General features: G+C 45.5%; 1 protein-coding gene across 1 annotated transcript in view; it reads right to left on the bottom strand.

Moving 5' to 3' along the window:
- Nucleotides 1–214: 214 nt before the first annotated feature.
- CROCC2 (ciliary rootlet coiled-coil, rootletin family member 2) overlaps nucleotides 215–18821 on the bottom strand; it is a 167111-nt gene continuing 148504 nt past the window's right edge. The window contains exons 31-33 of the mRNA XM_072618755.1: nucleotides 11017–11457; nucleotides 4118–4267; nucleotides 215–1465 (exon numbers count right to left, since the gene is read on the bottom strand). Coding sequence (XP_072474856.1) covers nucleotides 1238–1465; nucleotides 4118–4267; nucleotides 11017–11457 — 819 coding nt within the window. The 3' untranslated portion in view covers nucleotides 215–1237. The remainder of the gene's footprint in view (nucleotides 1466–4117; nucleotides 4268–11016; nucleotides 11458–18821) is intronic.

The following is an 18821-nucleotide window of genomic DNA, read 5'->3' as shown; positions in this document are numbered from 1 at the left end:
AAAACTAGAAGGGACTTCGACAGGCATGAAGTCCAAATGGACATCAAAGGAATTCACCCTGACAAGGGTCATCCAGCCTCTGCATGGACAATGGTAAAGGGAGCGAGCCAGTGAAAGGCCGCCCGTTCGACTTTCGGACAGCTCTAACGCGCAGGGAGTTTTCTCTGAATTTGGCTTAAAATTGCCTCTTTGAGACACACTACTCCTAGTTCTGCCCTCCAGCTCACAACAGAACATGGTTAATCTTTTTTCTTTTTCTTTTCCCAACTTGACAGAGAGCCCTTTAAATACTTAAAGCTACTTGGTCCCCTCCTAGTCTTCTTGAGGCTAAACTGCTCCCAGTTCCTTCACATGCCCTGGGCTCAAGTTCTTCACTAAACTTTACTAAGCCTTTCTCTATACTCCCCAGCTTACTAGGGTCATTTTAAACTCTACTGCCCAGAAATGGACACAGTACTCCAGTTGGCATCTGACCAGGGCAGAGGGACTTATACAGCCTTAGTCCTGGAGGCAGGAATCCCACCTGGTGTAACTTGACCTAAATTCTTCTCTGGGTCTTAGCTGCCTCCTCTGTAAGGTGAGATGGTTCACTGAGGTCTCTTTTAGTTAGAAGGGATCCTTCTCACTGCTGCCCAAGATCAGATGAACTTTTGTGGCTGCCCCAACACAGAGAGCTGTTGAGATTACAGATCCTACCCAAATATCTGAACACCTACCTTGGCTCCTTCAGAAGCCTCACTCACAGGAAGACGCTGAAGTAAGACATCTTCATGGTATGCAAGTTGAAAAGAGATTTTATAGTACTTTTGACAGATGGCATTTCATGTGACCCTCACAACAACCCTGTGAGGTAGGTGCTACAGGTGTTATCTCCACATGACAGTTGAGGAAACTGAGGTCAAATGAGTTGCTCAGGGCCATACAACAGGAGGGATCAGGCAGAATTGGAACTCAGGTCTTCCTGACTCCAAGTCAAGTGTTCTTTCTGCAACCCCACATTATGATGCCTCTTCCTCTAAAGAGAAAGGACAGCTCAGGAGCCAGAAAATCTGGCTTCTCTGAGCCTCAGTTTACTCATTTGTAAAATGGGGACAATGCCTCTTTCCTGAGGAGGCTGTAAACTTCAGTCCCATGAGAAAAAAGCTGTCGAGTCCTGCGGGCCCTAGACAGCCACCTTGCTGTGTCTCCTGCCATGCTGCTCCTTGGCAGCCTGGCACAGCATAGCATGGGCTTCCACCTAGATCTTCTCTGCTTTCCTCGATACCTTACAGAGAGTTCTCTTCAGAGCACAGTTTTCCTTCTCCAGCTGGACTGCAGACCTCTCCATCTCCTTGTGCTCTCTCTCCAGACGGCTCAGAACTCTCTGCAGGGTGGAGATTTTCTCCTGCAGGGCGCAATTCTCCCTCTGGAACTTCTGGGCCGAGGCTATGGCCTCTTCCTTGCTTTGTCTCTGTCTGTGTACAATCTGGGGCAGAAAAGAGAGAAATGTTAGCGTGGACCCTCTTGGGAGGACCCATCCCATCCGGCCTCTCCTGGTTACCTTCACCTTCTTTTTATATCCAGCACTTAGTATAGGGGCTGGCACACAGTAGGTGTCTAATAAATGCTTGTTGCCGCTGTTGATGATGACGTCAATAATATTCTCTTGGGCCTCAGTTTTCTATAAAGTGCAGTGGTTGGATTGGATGACCTGCAAGATCCTTCCAGCTCCAAATCTATGATCTTAGGAAACCAGTGAGAAAGTTGTAGGGATTTTTGATAGCTTTTTTCTTTTTTCACTCTGTGAGGTACATGTTGCAATTGTCCCCATTTTCCAGAGGAGAAAACTGAGGCTCAAATGTTTAAAGTGACTTGCCCAAGGTTACACAGCTAATAAGGGTCTAAAGTAGGATTTCAATCCTTCTCTTTCTGATTTCACTTCCAGTGTTGTAGCAACCATTAAACTATGTTGCCTCCCGGGATCCCTGGCCCCTTCATAAATCTGAACCCTGATTGCTTTCCCACCTTCTCCTGCCTTAGTCCCTCTCCTGTCCTCTGCCATCCGGGGACACTGGCCTCTTGGCTTTTCCTTGAACAAGACTATCTCCCAACTTGGACATCTTCTCTGGCTCTCCCCATCCCTGGAGCTCTCTCCTTCCTCATCCCTACCTCTTGGCTTCCCTGGCTCCCTGCAGGTCCCAGCTGAACTCTCCCCTTTGCAAGAGGCCTTGCCCAGTTCTCTCCTGAGAATATCTCTCTATTTTATTCTGTCTCTACAGGATCTAGATCATTCCCAGATGCTCACATGTTGTCTCCCCTATTAGGTGCGAGCTCCCTGATGAAAGGGGATTTTTGTCTTTCCTAGAGTTCCCAGTACTTAGCACAATCTCTGGCCCATAGTGGCACTTAACAAATAAATGATGGGATTTGGGATTCCTGCCCATGACCTCCCATGAATTATGACTGGAATATCTCCCTAATCTTCTGGGGGAATGTCTCTGATTAATCTGTATCTATAAATACACATGTGTTTTACATATATGTGTATGAATGTATATGTGTGCATATATACCTACATACACACATGTATGTTTTGTTGTTATTGCTGAGTTATTTCCAGTCATGTCTGACTTCTCATGATCCCACTTTGGGTTTTCTTGGCAAAGATACTAGAGTGGTTTATCCTTTTCTTCTCCAGTTCCTTTTACAGATGAGGAAACTGAGGCACATAGGGTTCAATGACTTGCCCAGGGTCATACAGCTAGTAATGGTCTGAGTCTGGATTTGAATGCAGATTTTCCTGATTCCAGACCTGGCTCCAACCACTGCACCACCCAGCTGATAGTGTGTTAACTTGTTAGTCACTGGGCAAAATTGTCATGCTTGGAGAAGCAACAGTTAAATTAGTGTTTATTGATAGCCTAAAAAGTATTGAGTAATAGGATAAGATTTAGAGCTGAAAAGGATCTTCAATGACAAGTCCAAGCTCCTTCATATTACAGACTGGAAAACTGAGGCATAAAGCGGTTAGATGATTTGCCCAGGGTCTCATGGCAAAGACATATCTGAGGCAGGAATAAAACTCACGTCTTTCTGACTTTCCATTCACCACCCTATTCATTTCATCAAAGCCCCTGCCCATGGGTTCTAGTTAATGTTCTAGAGCTCTTCTTCTAGGTCTTTTAACTTGTGTGTTCCTGCATAGAACCTCTGTCCACCTGCTATGTTTCTATCATTGGATCATTCAATTAGAGTGGGAAGTGATCCAAGAGGCCAATGAGGGCAGTCACCACATTTTATGGCTCAGGGAAGGTGACTTGACTTACCCAAAGTCACACTCAGTAGCAAAGGTTGGACTTGAACCCAGGTCTTCTGATTCCAGGTCCAATATCCTTTCCCCCACATCAGAACATGACATGATCCCCCTTCTTTTCCAGGGATTGGTGGCCTTGATGGATTTTTTTTTGGCCACTTACCATACCAAGACTTTCACTTGTAATACCTTGTAGTCCCTTTTTACCTACTGTGCTCGGTGGCTCTGGGCCACAGGCAATTCAGGTTCTTCTGAGATAATGGTGTTCTGTGATACTCAAATGTGCCATATCACAGAGCTCAGCCTCATATTTGACAAAAATGAATATCGATAGCTGTGATTCCTGATTTAGGTAAGTATTCTTTGGGGATTAGGACTTATATCCTTATATGTATGTCTGAGATCTTGGGAAATGAGACAACCGAAATGAATGGTTTGTGGAATTCTCCAGTGGAGTGCCTCAGGGATCTCATACTATTTATCATTTTTGCCAGTGTCTTGGATGAAAGGAGAGTTGGCATGATCATCACATTTGCAGATGATGCAAGGCTGGGAGGGACAGCCAATGCCATAGATGAGGGTCAGAATGCAAAGGGATTTCATTGGGCTAGCATCATACTGGGCCGTGGTAGGCATGGTGAAATTTAATAGAGAACAAATACAGCTAACATGGTGCTCAGTGAGAGAAGCAGGGTCTCCTTTCCCCTCTCCCTCTTTCTCTTTTTTTCTCCTTCTGCCCATTCTGTTGCCTTCCATCTCCCCCTGGGCTCTTTTCCAGTGTTGGTCCCCTTTGGCTCAACCTTCCTTCTTCTTCTCCCCCCTTACCTCCTGCAGATGTTCTAACTGTTGTTCCAGGTCCTGACACCTCCTCTCCAACTGGGCCAGCTGGCTCTCCAGGCGCTTCCCCCTTTCTGCCAGGTTATGGCTGTGTCTCTTGCTGTCACCCAGAGCTTGGCGGGCAGAGTCCAGATGTTCCTACCGAGGAAATCAATGTAAATGCTGCAATTGTACTTCAGCTTAACAGATCTGGCTCCTGAGAACATGGGAAGATGGAATGGTGTGGAGACGGTGATTTCCCTTTGCCCTCAGATGCCCTATCTCCAGGGGTTTGCATGCTAGGTGGTTTAGTGAATAGAATACTCACTTAGAGTCCAGCTCCAACACTGCCTCAGGCACCAAGCAGTTGAGGAACCAAGTTGACAAATATTTTTCACGCACCTTCAACGTGTCAAGCACTGTGCTAAGTACCATGCCCTCTCGGACCTCACAGTCTGTCTTTTAAAATCTCTTGGCCTCCTCATCTTTAAAATGAGGGGTTTGGACACTATCCCACAAAAGTCCCATCCAGTTCAGAATCTATGATGCTCTATGCAAGATTCCCTGGCATAAGATAAATGCCTTTAGAAATGGCATAATGATGAAGGGGATGCTGTCAGAGAAACCTGTGAAGAGTTGTATGAATTGATGCAGAATGAAGTGAACAGAACCGGGAGGACAATTTCTACGATGCCATCAATACTGTAAAGATAAAAAACTTTGAAAGACTTGAGAACTCTGATAAACACAATGACTAATCACAATTCCAGAGGGCTTGTGATGGAACATGCCACCATCCACTGATAGAGAGCGATGGACTTAGATTGAGATATATTATGAAAATGGTCAATGTGGGGATTGATTTTGCTAGATTATATATACAATAGGGATTGTAACCAGAGCTTTGTTTTTATTGTGTTCTCAATAGTGGTGAGAATGTGGGGTGGGAAGGACAGAAAGTGAAGTTTCATTTGAAAATAAAATTTAATATAAAAACGCAATGGAATAATGATGTCTAAATATTGATGCCCAATGTACTCCAGTACATTATCTTAATGCTGCAGTTGGGTTATCCCAATGCCCTGGCAAGGGGGAAGGGCAGAAGAATACAGGCAAGTCAAAGCTCAATTCATTAAGAAATTTTATAATGTAATGATTTGCCCAAGTTGAGAAAACCATGCACTGAGTTGAAACATCATCTAATTGAGAGTGAATGGCTCTTCAGAATAGGTACTGTGTTATGCGTAGGGGAGGCATGGGGGTCATGGGCACATACATGTGTTTAGGCAGAATGGGCTGAAATTGGCATTTGGAGCATCCTCTTTAATATCAAGATTTGAAATATGAATAGAAACCTGTGGCTCTGGATGATGGCTGCCCAATCCTGGCTGGAGGCCTTAGGTGAAAGGTCCCTGAGGACAGAACTGTTTAATTTTTGACATTGCATCCCTAGCTCTTAGCAGAGTGCCTGGCATACAGTAGGTGCTAAATCAATGCTTATTGATGAGCTGTGATTATAGACATGTATGTACATGTATGATACTAGCATGTATATAGTACTTTCAGATTTGCAAAGCAGAATACACGTTATCTTACTTGATCCTGATAACAATCCTGGGAAGCATTGCTATATGTGTAAAAGAATTTCTTATATTTCTGGATACTGATAACAGGGCACCCAACCTTTGTGCTACTATAAGTAAAAAGACTTTTGGCTGTTTATCCCCAATATTGTCTAGTGATTTTATAATCAAACATTATTTCATCTTTATCTCATCCTTTTGTAATGACCATTTTCTGATGTATTTTATAATATGTTGAATAATAATAGCAATAGTTTGCATTCCTACAGTGCTTTAAGTTTTGCAAAGCCATTTTCATGAGTTTTCTCATTTGTTCCTCACAACAACCCTGTGAGGCATTGGTACGGGAACCCTGAATTATGAGTGCTCGAATGAATGCATGAGTGAAAAGCATGTCTGAAGCACTGGGGAGACATCTGTTAAGTACCTACCATGTGGCAGGCAGTGAAAAAGAAGCAGGAGCAAGTGTACTGGGGTTTGACAGGCATGCTCTTTACATAGGATGCACAAATTTGGAGTAACCACCCCAAATGTTCACATGGATTATCTGTGCCCAATCTATGGTAGAGAATTCTAAGCTCGTATTGGTCTGATCAGCTACAGTGGGACACAGTGAAACTTCACTTTATCATGGTGATGGCATTTTGGTCCTCGTCGAGAATGAAGGGCAACAACCCACCAACCATACATGCCCTGGCCATACATGCTTACACATAAGCACCGTCCACATCTATTCCCTAAACGCATATACTCCCTACATGTGTACCTCTCCCATGTGATATCTTATCTGGGTCCCCTCTTCTCACTGATGGTGCATCTGTTTGTGGAAGAAGCTGATGCAGGTTTGTACAGGAAATATTCTATTGTTACTCTACCTTTGCATTAAATATCTTTTCTTTCAATTAATTGTGTTTTCTGACTAATCAGTAAAAGTGAACATATTGGTGGGGGCTCTTGAACTATGGATTTGAGTGGATACAAACATATAGGGTATCTTAAATCTGAAATAGCATTTCTGGGGTTCTCATATGACAGGAGGTGTCCCAGGTACTACAGTGATTTACTTAGTAACATAGGGAATCATTTCAGAGAGAGCCATCTGTGTGCACTCCTATAGTTGACTTAGTGGAGATGAGAAGATATTGAATGCCATCACAACATCTACCTGACCTTCTTAAACAGGCTATTGCCTGAAAAGTAGGAAATGGATGAACATATAGACGTTGACCTTCATTATCACCTTCCTCAAAGAAGGGTAATTGACATTTACAAGAAGATGGCCACAACAGGAGGTCCCAAGGAGTGCAGAGGCTGCCCTGGCCAGCACATCCTCATCCTCACCAGGCAGAGACCCTGCTCCCAAGGCATGATTAGCTGAAACTGTTTCCTTTTTTTCAGAGCAGGATGGAGTAAGAGGATGAAAAGTTTACAAATCATCCTTTGTCACAGAATGATGGAGAACCAGAGTGGGAATGAGTTTCCAGAAAAGTGGGCATTAGAACATAGAATGGTCCCCGTCCTGCCTCTAACTGCTGTGGAGCTATGTCAGCTTTTCTCTGAACCTCAGTCTCCACATCAGAAACATGAGGAGCTGGTTTAGATGATCTCTGTGTCTTCTGTGGTCATTATCGTGGAGGTGTGGTCTGCATTCCCTGCTGATAAGTCTCAAGATGAGACAGAGGGAGAGGGTGGCCACTCTGGTGGCAGTGATGGACAGTGTGCTCACTTTCCTTCTCTTCAGCCTTTTCTCTTTGGCCCCTTCCCCCTCCTTCTCTGGTTGAGGCAGAGTAGGGTGAGAACACTGGGGGTGGGGGAGGGCAGGGCATCAAAATTTAATGAAGAGATGAAGTGATTTGGAGAAGCTGATTTAAACTAGTCCGAAGGGGGAAGCTGGTTGATTTGGGGAAAACTGAGGTCACGACTTTGGCACGGGATCTGCTCACACAAACCTGGCATGTATAATCTTTCGTACCCTGGAGGGCAATGAAGTCAATCCACACCGTTCCTTGTCCTATGCTAAGTAACAGCAGGTGCTCTGGGCTTTCAGCTGAAGGCAGCAAACATTTATTGCCAAGAGTGTGGGATTGGAGCATGCTCTTATTTGTCACCCTCTTAATAAGGAAGACAGAGGGGGCGTGAGGGAACAAGCTCTTTCCGGGCTGTAGGAGTCCTTGGATCCCATCCCCATTTGCTGACTATTGGGAGTTGGAGTGGGTCATGTGACTTTGAGGTCCAGGTTTCTTGGGAAGCAAAGTGACATGGGTGAGCGACTGCTGGCCTTGGAGCCAGGAGCACTTGGGTTCAAGGCTTGTCTCTGATACATCATAATGACAAGTCACAGATACGAAATAGCAGCAGCCCCAGAGAGGAGTGGGGCCCCAATCTTCACTTCTATTTGTACCTGGGTCCCATCCCTGAACCTCAGTTTCCTCTCTTCCCCCACCCCATAGGATGGGGAAAGACTAAATGAGATGACATCTGATGCCCCTTCTAGAGCTATGATACTATGATGTATCACTTTAAGGTACATGGCTCAGATGGGGAAACTGAGGGTTAAAAAGTGGGAGCAGCATGATTCGAATCCAGGTCTTCCTGGCTTCAGTCCATCACTTTCTGCCTTGGGCTGCATTGGCTCTCAGACAATGCCTCACAGACTTGCTGCTCATCTTGTAACCTCTGGGCTATAGGTAGCTCCCGGAATTCTGGATGGGAGACTGACCGGCATGAGGGTCCAAACCCCAAATGTACATAAATGTATGCACTGAGTCCACATCTTCTCAGTGTTGATACAGTCTGCCCATCCTGTGGGATACGTATACATACATGCACACATGTCTACCATATGTGTCATCCGGCTCTGGAAGCACAAATTGCTCTCTAAAATCTTTTCCAGAGTTCACATTCTATGATTCTGTGAATAAGTCAAGAACATGTCTTCTGCGGCCCTTCCACTCCCCTTTTCAGTCCCCTCCTCTAACTTTCCTGGTCTCCAAGTACCTGACACCTGCCAGGCTGCCCTCTCCCTACCCATCTACATGTAGTCCACCCAGATCTGTCCATCTTTCTCCTCCCTCCAAGTCAAAACAGTTCTCCCCTAAAAGACTAGAATCTTCTCGAGGGGACATTTCAGAAAAAGTGTAAAGATCTGGCACTGGATTTCTTTTGTGTGGCTTCAGAGAATTAGATAGAAGGTACAGAGAGGCAGATTTGGAATTAATAAAAGGAGAGAAGCAGGGTCTCCTTTCCCCTCTCCCTCTTTCTCTTTTTTTCTCCTTCTGCCCATTCTGTTGCCTTCCATCTCCCCCTGGGCTCTTTCCCAGTGTTGGTCCCCTTTGGCCCACCCCTCCTTCTTTTTCTCCCGCCCCTTACCTCCTGCAGATGTTCCAACTGTTGTTCCAGGCATGGACGAGGACTATCCCACCCCCAGCATTGTCCTCACCTCCTTCTCCCTCTTCTCTGGACACATTTTGTTTATTCTTTTCCTTTACTTCTTCAGAACCTGTGCTCCCCTCTTCTCAGTAGAACATAAAGTCCTCAAAGGCAGGAGCTGTTTCATTTTTGTCTTTAGATTCCCAGGGTCCAGCATGGTGCCAGGCACACAGTAGGTTCTTATTAATGCTTTTTAAGTTAAATGGAATTGAAAGTCTTGTGTACATATTGGCAACATATTTACCTAATTTAGGGAATGTCGCCAAGGCACTTTCTCGGTCAGTCAGTCAGTCAATAAGTGTTTTTTAACCACTTTCTGTGTACTAGGTTGTACACAGTAAGTGCTGGGGATACAAAGACAGGCAAAAACTCTGTCTGCAAGGCCCTTATGTTTAAGGGGGAGACAACATTCAAATAACTATGTACCTATAAGACACAGGCCGTGTAAATGGAAGCTATTTTAGGGGGAACAGGCTAGCAGTGGGGTGGGGGTGGAGAAGGAAGGATGGGATTGATCTCCTGAAGAAGGTTGTATTTGAGCTGAGCCTTGAGGAAAACTGGGGAATTTGGGTTAGGGAACAGCAGGTTTAGAGCAGGAGGTGTGGGAACAGCTCTCCTTCCTTTTCTTTGTCCCATTTGAGTAATTGTGGAAAATAAAGTGATCCCTCAAGAGATATGAATTAAAGAGCAAAGGGTGGGGTTGGTATCTGGAGCCAGACTGACACAAAGGGAAAAGAAAGATAACTGGTCAATGGACCTGCAGAAAGTGATGAATGGAAGCCAGCAGAAGAGAGATGTTTTGGGAGGTGTTTCTCTGATGCCCTGTAGCTCCAAGGAGATGGCATGAAAATACTGGTGGGTAACGTGATGGAAGGGGGCCTAACAGCTATACAGAATGACCTGGGGACCAAGAGGCATCCATGGAGACATTCCTCACCTGTGCTTCCCCTCTTTTCGCAAAAAGCAGAGAACCAAGAGCCATTCTGGACCAGGGAGCCACTGTCCTTGGTTGGGACTGTCAGTGAGCAAGGATTTGCATATGTCCTTGGGACTGATATCTAGTTGTTTTTAATAAAACCCTGGAATATTGTGAATTGCATGCTGGTAAGGAGGGAGTGAGTCTCTGTATCCTTGTAGGTGCCAAACATTTATTGTCCCAGAGTTCCTGAGTGGTAGAGAGCACTGAGACAAGAGAATGAGGTGACCCTCACAGTGTACCCCAACCTTTTGGGTCATGAGAAACTCATGAAATGAAGGTAGTGCTGGAAATAGTGCTGTAATTTGGGTTGGTCTGAACCCAGTGTATCTCAGTGAGCCCCCAAATCATTCATAATGCAGGCAGAATTTGATGTTTATAAACCTGATTATGCTTCAACATGAACTGTACTCCCTGGTCTTTCTATCTTAGCAGCAGCACAGGTCTCTCCTGACTCACAAAGGAGCCATGGTATGAACCCCCTGTCCCTGCCTTCACATCCTCTCCCCTGCTGGTCTGGGATCCCAGTCACCATGTGTGACATGAGACATACACCTTGAGTCCTGACTCTAATGCCAACTGCCTTGAAAACTCAGTCCAAGCACCATTTCCTACAGGAAAACTTTTCTGGCTGCCCTGTCCCCATTCCCCATCTCCCAGTGCCTCCCCCTTCTAAGGTCCCCTTCTCTCTCCTCTGTATCTTGTATCCACCCGTTTATAGTAGAAGTGGAAGCGTTTTAAGGCAGGATGTGTGTGGGTTTTTTGTTTGCTTGTTTGTTTTCCTCTGTGTCCTCAAGATCCAGTACAATGCTTGGTACATAGTGGGCACTCAGTGAATGCTCACGATTGGCTGACACAATTAGCCTCAGCCTGGGCACCCTGTGCCATGCCTTGGTTCTGATCATGAGATGGTTCCTCACCTGAAGCAGTCGCCGGTCACATTCGGCAGCTGCCAGAGCCTGTCGGAGCTGGGCCACGTCCTCCCGTAGGCTGCAGGAGCCGCTGGTAGCCTCCATCAGCGCCTGGGTGAGGCTCTGCACACGCTCCTTGAGGTGCCCCTCCGCCTCCTCAGTCATCGCCAGCTCATGGCTTAGATGGTCCAGTTCCTGCTGCCGGGAGGCCAGTCTGGCCGTGCTCTCCTCCAGCTGGGCCCCAAGCCCCTGCACCTGCTCCCGATAGGCCTGGACCTCTACTTCCCGGGAGCTCAGACTCCTCTGGGCCCTCTGGAGATGCTCATGGGTGGCCTGGTGGCTCAGCTCCAGTTTGGCTGCCCGGCACTCAGAGGCTTCTAGGGATTCCCTGAGTTTCCATTTCTCTGAGTCCAGTTTGGCCTCTTTGGCCTTCAGTCTGCTGATCTTCTCCTGCGAAGTAGAAAGTCACTGCATAAGGCTTCCTGCATGGGCTCCTGGCAGGGGTTCCCCAGTCCTCCCTCTTACTCCTGGACATCTTTCTTTCCTGACCCTGGATCTGCTGGCAGACTTGGGCTCCCATCTCCTACCCCTGGAGGTGTGGGTGTGTGGAGCAGAGGCCATTGAAGAGAAAACATGGCACCTAGAAGCAATGACACTCTAGAGACAGAGAAGATGTTATAGGGCATGACAAGGCACTCATGATGGAAGAGACCAAGTCTAGGCTCCTCCTTTTACCAATGAGGAACCTGAGGCCCAAGTAGGGATGACACATGTGTGTAGAATTGCAGGACTGGATGGGATCTTGGAAGCCTTTAGTCCAGCTCACACTGGATCAGGAATCTTGCTTACTTGGCAAGTTGTCATCCAGTCTGTGCCTAAAGACATTTGGGGAGAGCGCCCACACTACTTGCTGAGGCAGCCTGTCTCACTTTGGGATGGCTCTAGTTGTCTTACATGAAGCATTAATCTGCTCCACTATGTGGGAGGTAGTGTGGTACAGTAGAAAGAGCATAGGGTCTGGGTTCTAATGTGACCTCTGATATCTCCAACTTTATCACCTTGGGCAAGTCATTTCACCAAGGTTTTGGTTTCCTTGTCTCCAAAATTACCCGATAGCCTCTGAGATCCCTTCCAGCCCTTGATCTGTGACTCATGGTCCTGGGAACTTTAACCCCTCACCCCTGGGTGGGCCTTCTGAGATTAAGCAGAGCAAGTCCACAATGCAGTGGGAGAAATGGATGGTCCCCAAAGTCAGTCAGCCAAGACACATCAGAATATTTTACAAAGAAATGTGCTTCCTGCCCTGAAGGAGTATACATCCCAGTCAGGTGCACACATGCACGAGGAGGCGCCTACAAGGCATACCCAAAGTCAGTGGGAGGTGATGTGAGGGAGGAGGGACAGCAGCAAGAGATCTGGGGAAAGGTGTCTTAGACAAGGCAGCGTCAGAGCTCAGGAGGCCAGAAGAGCCAAGAGGAGCCATATCGGCCTCCGTTATGTCCATCTGTTTCACAAACCCAGGGGCACCTGGCTTGGGGCTGCTTCAAAGGATTTTGGTAGGCATTTTAATTCATCCCACTAACTCTCAACGCAGGGAGAAATGCCCCGGCACTTTTGGGTAGCTTAGGGGAATTACTCCCACCACAGAATCCCAGCTTCCCTGATTCCCTGTGATATCTACTCTATCCCCAAGGTCTCTTGCAGGTTTAAATCTTATTATCCTAATTCAGAGAATAATTTATCCATTAGAATATTGCAAGACCTCGTGAATCTGAGCAGGGAAATAAAGAATCTGAATAATACTAGTACCAGGCACTCCCTGCATTGTGGTTTTCTGCCTAGTGGCCTTCTCAGGCCTATGACCTGCCTCAATTAACCAGCCAGTCAACTAGCATTTATAAAGTGCCTACAAGGTGAATGATGGGGCAGCTAGGTGGTGCAGTGGATACAGCACCAGTGCAGGAGTCAAGAGGACCTGAGTTCAAATCTCATCTCAGACATGACACTCACTAGCTGTGTGACCTTGGGCAAGTCACAACCCCAACTGCCTCATCCTGGGTCATCTCCAGTCATCCTGATGAATGTCTGGTCCCTGGATTCAGATGGCTCTGGAGAAGAAGTGAGGCTGGTGACCTGCACAGCCCTCCCTCATTCAAAGCAAAGTCAAGTGCAAGTCATGACATTATTTCTCTGATGGCATGGTTTTCTTCCGCAATGAAGGACAAATACGTACAGACAAGTTGAATGAAGGAAAAGAGGTAGATAGTTTGTTAAAGCAAAAAACAGACTTAATTTGGAGTCCTAGGACCAGCGTTCAAATTCTACCTCCCCTTACTGCCTAGATGACTAGGAAGCAATCTGTTTTCCTCCTGGACCTCACTTTCTTTATTGGTAAAGTGAGGAGATTTGACCAGAAGTCTCCAAGGTCCTTTCTAGTTCTGAGTCCATGATGCCATAAGCCTATAATTATGTATATTTGAAAAGGTTCCAGGCATACTCCAGGTCATAGGAGAGTAGATCTAGGGCTGGAAGGAACCTGAGGAGGCATTTTATTTAACTTTTCATGTTAAAGATGGGGAAACTGAGGCTCAGGGAATGAAATGACTTGCCCAAGGTCACCCAGCCTATCAGAGTGCTGGTGTTGGAAGGGATCTCAGAGGTCATCTATCTAGTCTGTCCCTTTTCTTGTGCAAAGGAGAAGATGGAAGCCTTGAGAGTGATAAGACTTGCCTGCACGTACCAGCACAGCTGGTACGTGCAGGTGACAGGAGATAAAGCTTAGACTTAAACCTGCCTCTTCTGACTTCACCACATTCAGGGTTCTTTCTCCTAATCTTCCTGCCATTGAGATTTCCCGGCAAGAATAGCTGATGGTTACATAGTTTACAAAGGTTACATAGTTACAAGGTTCATAAAGCACTTTAGGTACATTGTTTCGCTTACTCCAAGATTGAGATGACCCCGGAAAGTAGGTTCTCCAGTGATTATTATCCCCATTTTACATAAGAGCAAACTGAGACTCAGGTAACTATTGGTCCAAGCTAGTAAGATGCCAGGAGCTTCTGCCTTGCCTCTAAGCATACAGGCTCTGTGAATTGTTTCACCTCCTTGCTGTTTCCACCTTCAATCAAAATCAATACTTCCCGTCCTCTGACTTACTCTGAGGTGAGAAACAGCCATTCCTGCACCCCCCTCCCACAGGTGCCAACATTACCAACAAGGGTAGAAAATGGGAGTCACATGTTATAGATGCTGAGATCTTGAAGGGATCTATCTGAAAGATCTATTTCAATCTCCTTAATTTACACATGAGGAAACTGAGTCCTAAGGAGGCAAAGTTCCTGTTGAGAAACCCCTCCGCTCTTCCATCATGGTTCAGCTCTGCTGGGCAACATTACAATCTAAGAAAGCCCGGAGGTGGGATCTGTGCAAATGCTACTTCTTATTCTAAAAAAATATGTATCTTTCAAAATCACCACTAAAGGCAAGACCAGAGTTGAATTCATGGTAGCACTTTTAAGTTCTGCAAAATACTTTATCAATATTATGTCATTTTGATCCTGATCCGGTGAAGAGTAAGTCCCCATGTGTAGGATAATTGTCTAAAGAGATCAATATGGCTCCAGAGGGAACTCATTGACTACTTCTATATATTAAAAAAAAAAAAAAAAAAGCACTTCTGGGGAAGGACTCCTAGGAAAACTCCAAAGCATTCTGGCAGGAAATAGATTTAGACTACCTCTTACACCACCCACCACAATTAACTACAAATGAATAAGTGATTTAAATTTGAAAGGTCTTACCACAAAAAATTTAGAGATCAGAAAGTGGTACTTTGCAGAATTATAGTTGAGGAAGATTTCATAACCAAATGAGGGATAGTGTTTAAAAAAGGACAAAACAAGCAATGCCAATAATATAAAATTGAAATACTTTTTCAAGATAAAAATTAATGCAACCAGCATAATAAGAAAAGCTGTTCAGTGAGAAAAATTTTCACATTGAATTTCTCAGTTAAAAGATTATTAGCCAAGATATAGGAGGGAACAAAAATATGAAACCATGCTGTTTCCCCAATTTATAAAGTGATCAAAGTAAACTGTTTTCAGAAAACTTGCCAATTCATAAACACCCATGGAAAAGAATGCTTTGGATAATGAATCCCGAGAGAAATGCTAATTAGAACTTTGAAGTTCACTTCCTATCCATCCAACGGACAAAAAAATGATAAAAGATGGTGGTAGTGTTGGAAGGACGACAGAAAGATAGCATCGCTACTATTTTCTTGGTGGAAGTACTATGAAGTCTGACCATTTTGTAAAACACTTTGAATTATGGTGACAAAAATTGTTAAACTATTCAAATCTTCTGATCCTAGATGGGGTAATTACTAAATAGCGTTTCCCTTTTGATTTTTTTTTTAATTAAAGAGCACATCCTTTGAATAACTTAAAGAAGCCTATTCATTGAATGGGCGAGGGGCAGCTAGGTGGTGCAGTGGATAGAGCACCAGTGCAGGAGTCAGGAGGACCTGAGTTCAAATCTCACCTCAGACACTTGACACTCACTAGCTGTGTGACCTTGGGCAAGTCACTTAACCTTAATTGCCTCATCCTGGGTCATCTCCAGTCATCTTGATGAATATCTGGTCACTGGATTCAGATGGCTCTGGAGGAGAAGTGAGGCTGGTGACCTGCACAGCCCTCCCTCACTCAAAACAAAGTCAAGTGCAAGTCATGTCATCATTTCTCTGATAACATGGTCTTCTTTGACGAAAGACGGGAACACACACATCTCATTCAAAGTGAGAATGTGATAAGACCTTAGCCTGAAAGGGTCTCCCATTGCATCCTGGGCCATCTCCAGTCATCCTGATGAATATCAGGCCATTGCACTCAGATGGCTCAGGAGAAGAAGGTGAGACTAGTGACCTTACATAGCCCTCCCTCCCTCAAATCAAAGTCAACTGCAAGTCTTGTCATCATCTTGATGTCATGGTCCTCTTCGAGAACAAAGGACAAACACCAGACTGGGTAAATACTCTAAGAATTTAAAGACAGAAAGGATGGTCCCATGCCTAACAAAATATTAATTATGGGAACAAAAAAGCGGAACCAAAGTGGGTGCCCATTGATTGGGGATTGACTGTGGAATAGTCATATAATGGAATGTGAAGGAACCATGTGAGAGATTTAGTGAAACACTGCAAGTTTTATGTGAATGGATGCAGAGCAGAAAGCAGGGCCAGGAGAGTAACGATTATGACTACAATAATTTTGGAGTATTGTCTTTACTTCTAGGCACAGTTTCTGGTGGACATTGACAAATAGCAAGAAGATGTAGTGGTTAGGGCTTGGAGTCAGGATGAACTGGGTTCAGATCCCATCTCAGACATGTACTAGATGTGTGACTCTGAGCAAGTCACTTAATGTCTTTGTGCCTCAATTTCCTGATCTGTCAAATGAGAGGCTGGACATGATGGCCCCTAGGGTCCCTGCTAGCTCCAAATCCATGATCCACTGATCCATGAAGCAGCAAAGTGAATCAAGAAGGGAGACAGGATGGTGATGGGTCTCAAGATCTGCTCCACAAGTAGGGACTGAAAGAACTGGGTATGTTCAGCCTGGAGAAGAGCAGCCTTGGGGGGAGGGCATTAAAGCTCATGCACGTGCTCAGTCATCAAAAGGAATCAGGTTTGCTCTGTTTAGCCTCAAGGGGCAGAACTGAGAATAATGGCTGGAAGTTGCAGAAAGGCAAATTTAGGTTTGAGGTCAGGAAAAACTGACTAATGATGAGAGATGTCCAAAGAGAAATGGGCCGCTTCAAGAGGTTGGCAGGCACCCCCCTCTGCCGGCACCCCTCCCCTTCCCAGGAACTCCCACTGCACCCCTCCCCCTCTGCTGGAACCCCTCCCAGGCACCCCCTCTGCCGGCACCACTCCCCCTCCCATTGCACTGGAATTCTTCACACAAAGCCTGAATGATTGATTGCTTGCCAGGTCTACTGGAGAGGGGATTCTTGCTCAGGTGTGGGTTAGACTACATGATTGTTGAGGTTCCTGGCAGCTCCAAGATTCTGAGGTAGATAGGTATTACAGGGATTACTACTGATATTTCACAAAAAGGAAACTGAGGCTCCAAGTCCTGGGCTCTTAGCACTGCACTATGGTGCCTACCCTAGAGAGAACGGTGAATATCTTTGACTACATTATCTTGGTCGTCTTTCCTGTGATTATGCCACCACAGTGCAGCTCTGAGGGTAAGGGGGCAAGAGGGAACAGGCTTCCTCTTCCTCTTTGCCTATACATCGTGTGACTGAGCTGGCCTGGCGCTGCTCCTGCGTGAGTGCCCACACAACGGTCCCTGTGTGCCGCAGGATACCTAGCATGCTCTGACATGTGTCTTGTGGCACAGGGGCAGCCCTGTCTATGCTCTTGTGTTTGGAGAGCGCTGTGCCCAATTTGACATCCCTGGGCTTGTTGTTGCATTGTTCGTTGATTTAATTCCCAGGGTAGCCCTGGAAACGGGAGAGATTTACTTTCAAACAAGAATTTGACTGTTTGCATAGCACAGCCTCTCATTTAATTAGAGAAATATGTTTTTAATTAACTTTCCCTTGACAAATACCCTGGCTTATATGAGGGGGGAGAGGAAAGGAAATCAGTTTGCGAAACTGAAGGAAGTTGTGTAAATTTCTTTTAAAAAGCTCTAGAGAACCTCAAGAGTGGCCAGAGACCCCCATTCTTGGCAACCTCAATTTTCATTCCTTGTTAAGTGGGCACAGCAAAGCAAAGAAAGGGCAGAGAAGTCTCCTGGAGTCATGGATCTGAGATAACAAAAATAGGAATTATCTGATTTTTATAAAATGAGAAATGTGGGGCCACAAAGACCAATTAGTCTAAATCCTCTCAGTTTTAAATGAGGAAACAGAGTCCTGGAGTGGTGAAACCACTTGTCCTAGGTCACTTAGGGGTTAGAGGCAGGGCTGGAACTAGTATCTGGATCTCCTGGCATCTACTCCAGGATAGATCACGTGGTCTCTGGCCTCTACATTCCTCCCAATTTGCCTTTTGTCAAAAGGAGTGCTGTGATGTGTCAAGGCCCAGCCTGGCCTCTGCTGCTGGTTGGGGGTGGAAGTGAAAAACTAGTGTGATGTCTGGGGTTGGAGTCAGAATTGTGGTCTAGGCAGGAAGTTCTGAGAGGGGATCATAAAGAAGAGGGGCCACAGAGGATGGGTGTTTACCAAGTCAAGACAGAGTCTTCTATTGGAATTAAGGTCATACAGCACAGAAAGGAAAATGTCTCATCTCTGTGCTGTGTCATAGCAGAGAAAGACCTTCATCTGCTCAAGAATGTCTGGGATCCATGTGGAAGAAAGACATCAATTTCCCTTGCCGATCATGGTCTATGGGTTCATCTGGGTGTGTGTTTTCATGGATGCAAAATGAATGAACTTCCAGTGGAGGCTGAGGAATCCCATGTTAGGTTTCACACAGTAGAGGTTCCTTTGGGCTATGGGATGGAGTTGGTGGGGGTACCTTTTAACTCTCAAAATCTATAATGGGTTTGGAATGGAGGCTTTGGGTATGACCCTAAGGACCTGATGCCAACTTGAGTAGCAGTGTACATGAAAGAACTCTATTCTGAGGAAGACAACCTGAATTCAAAGCCCAGTTCTACCCACTCACTCATCATCTGTGATACTGGACAAACCTCCTTGGGTGTCCATTTCCTCATTTATAAAATAGAAAAAACTTCCATCTCATTATCAATGGTCTGGGAATTCTCTTCAAGGAGAAGTTGTTCTTCACTCAT

Source organism: Notamacropus eugenii, chromosome 6 (assembly GCF_028372415.1).
Source record: "Notamacropus eugenii isolate mMacEug1 chromosome 6, mMacEug1.pri_v2, whole genome shotgun sequence".
Lineage (NCBI taxonomy): Eukaryota > Metazoa > Chordata > Mammalia > Diprotodontia > Macropodidae > Notamacropus > Notamacropus eugenii.
Note: the sequence above shows the minus strand (reverse complement) of the source record. Positions and strands in the feature narration are given on the sequence as shown.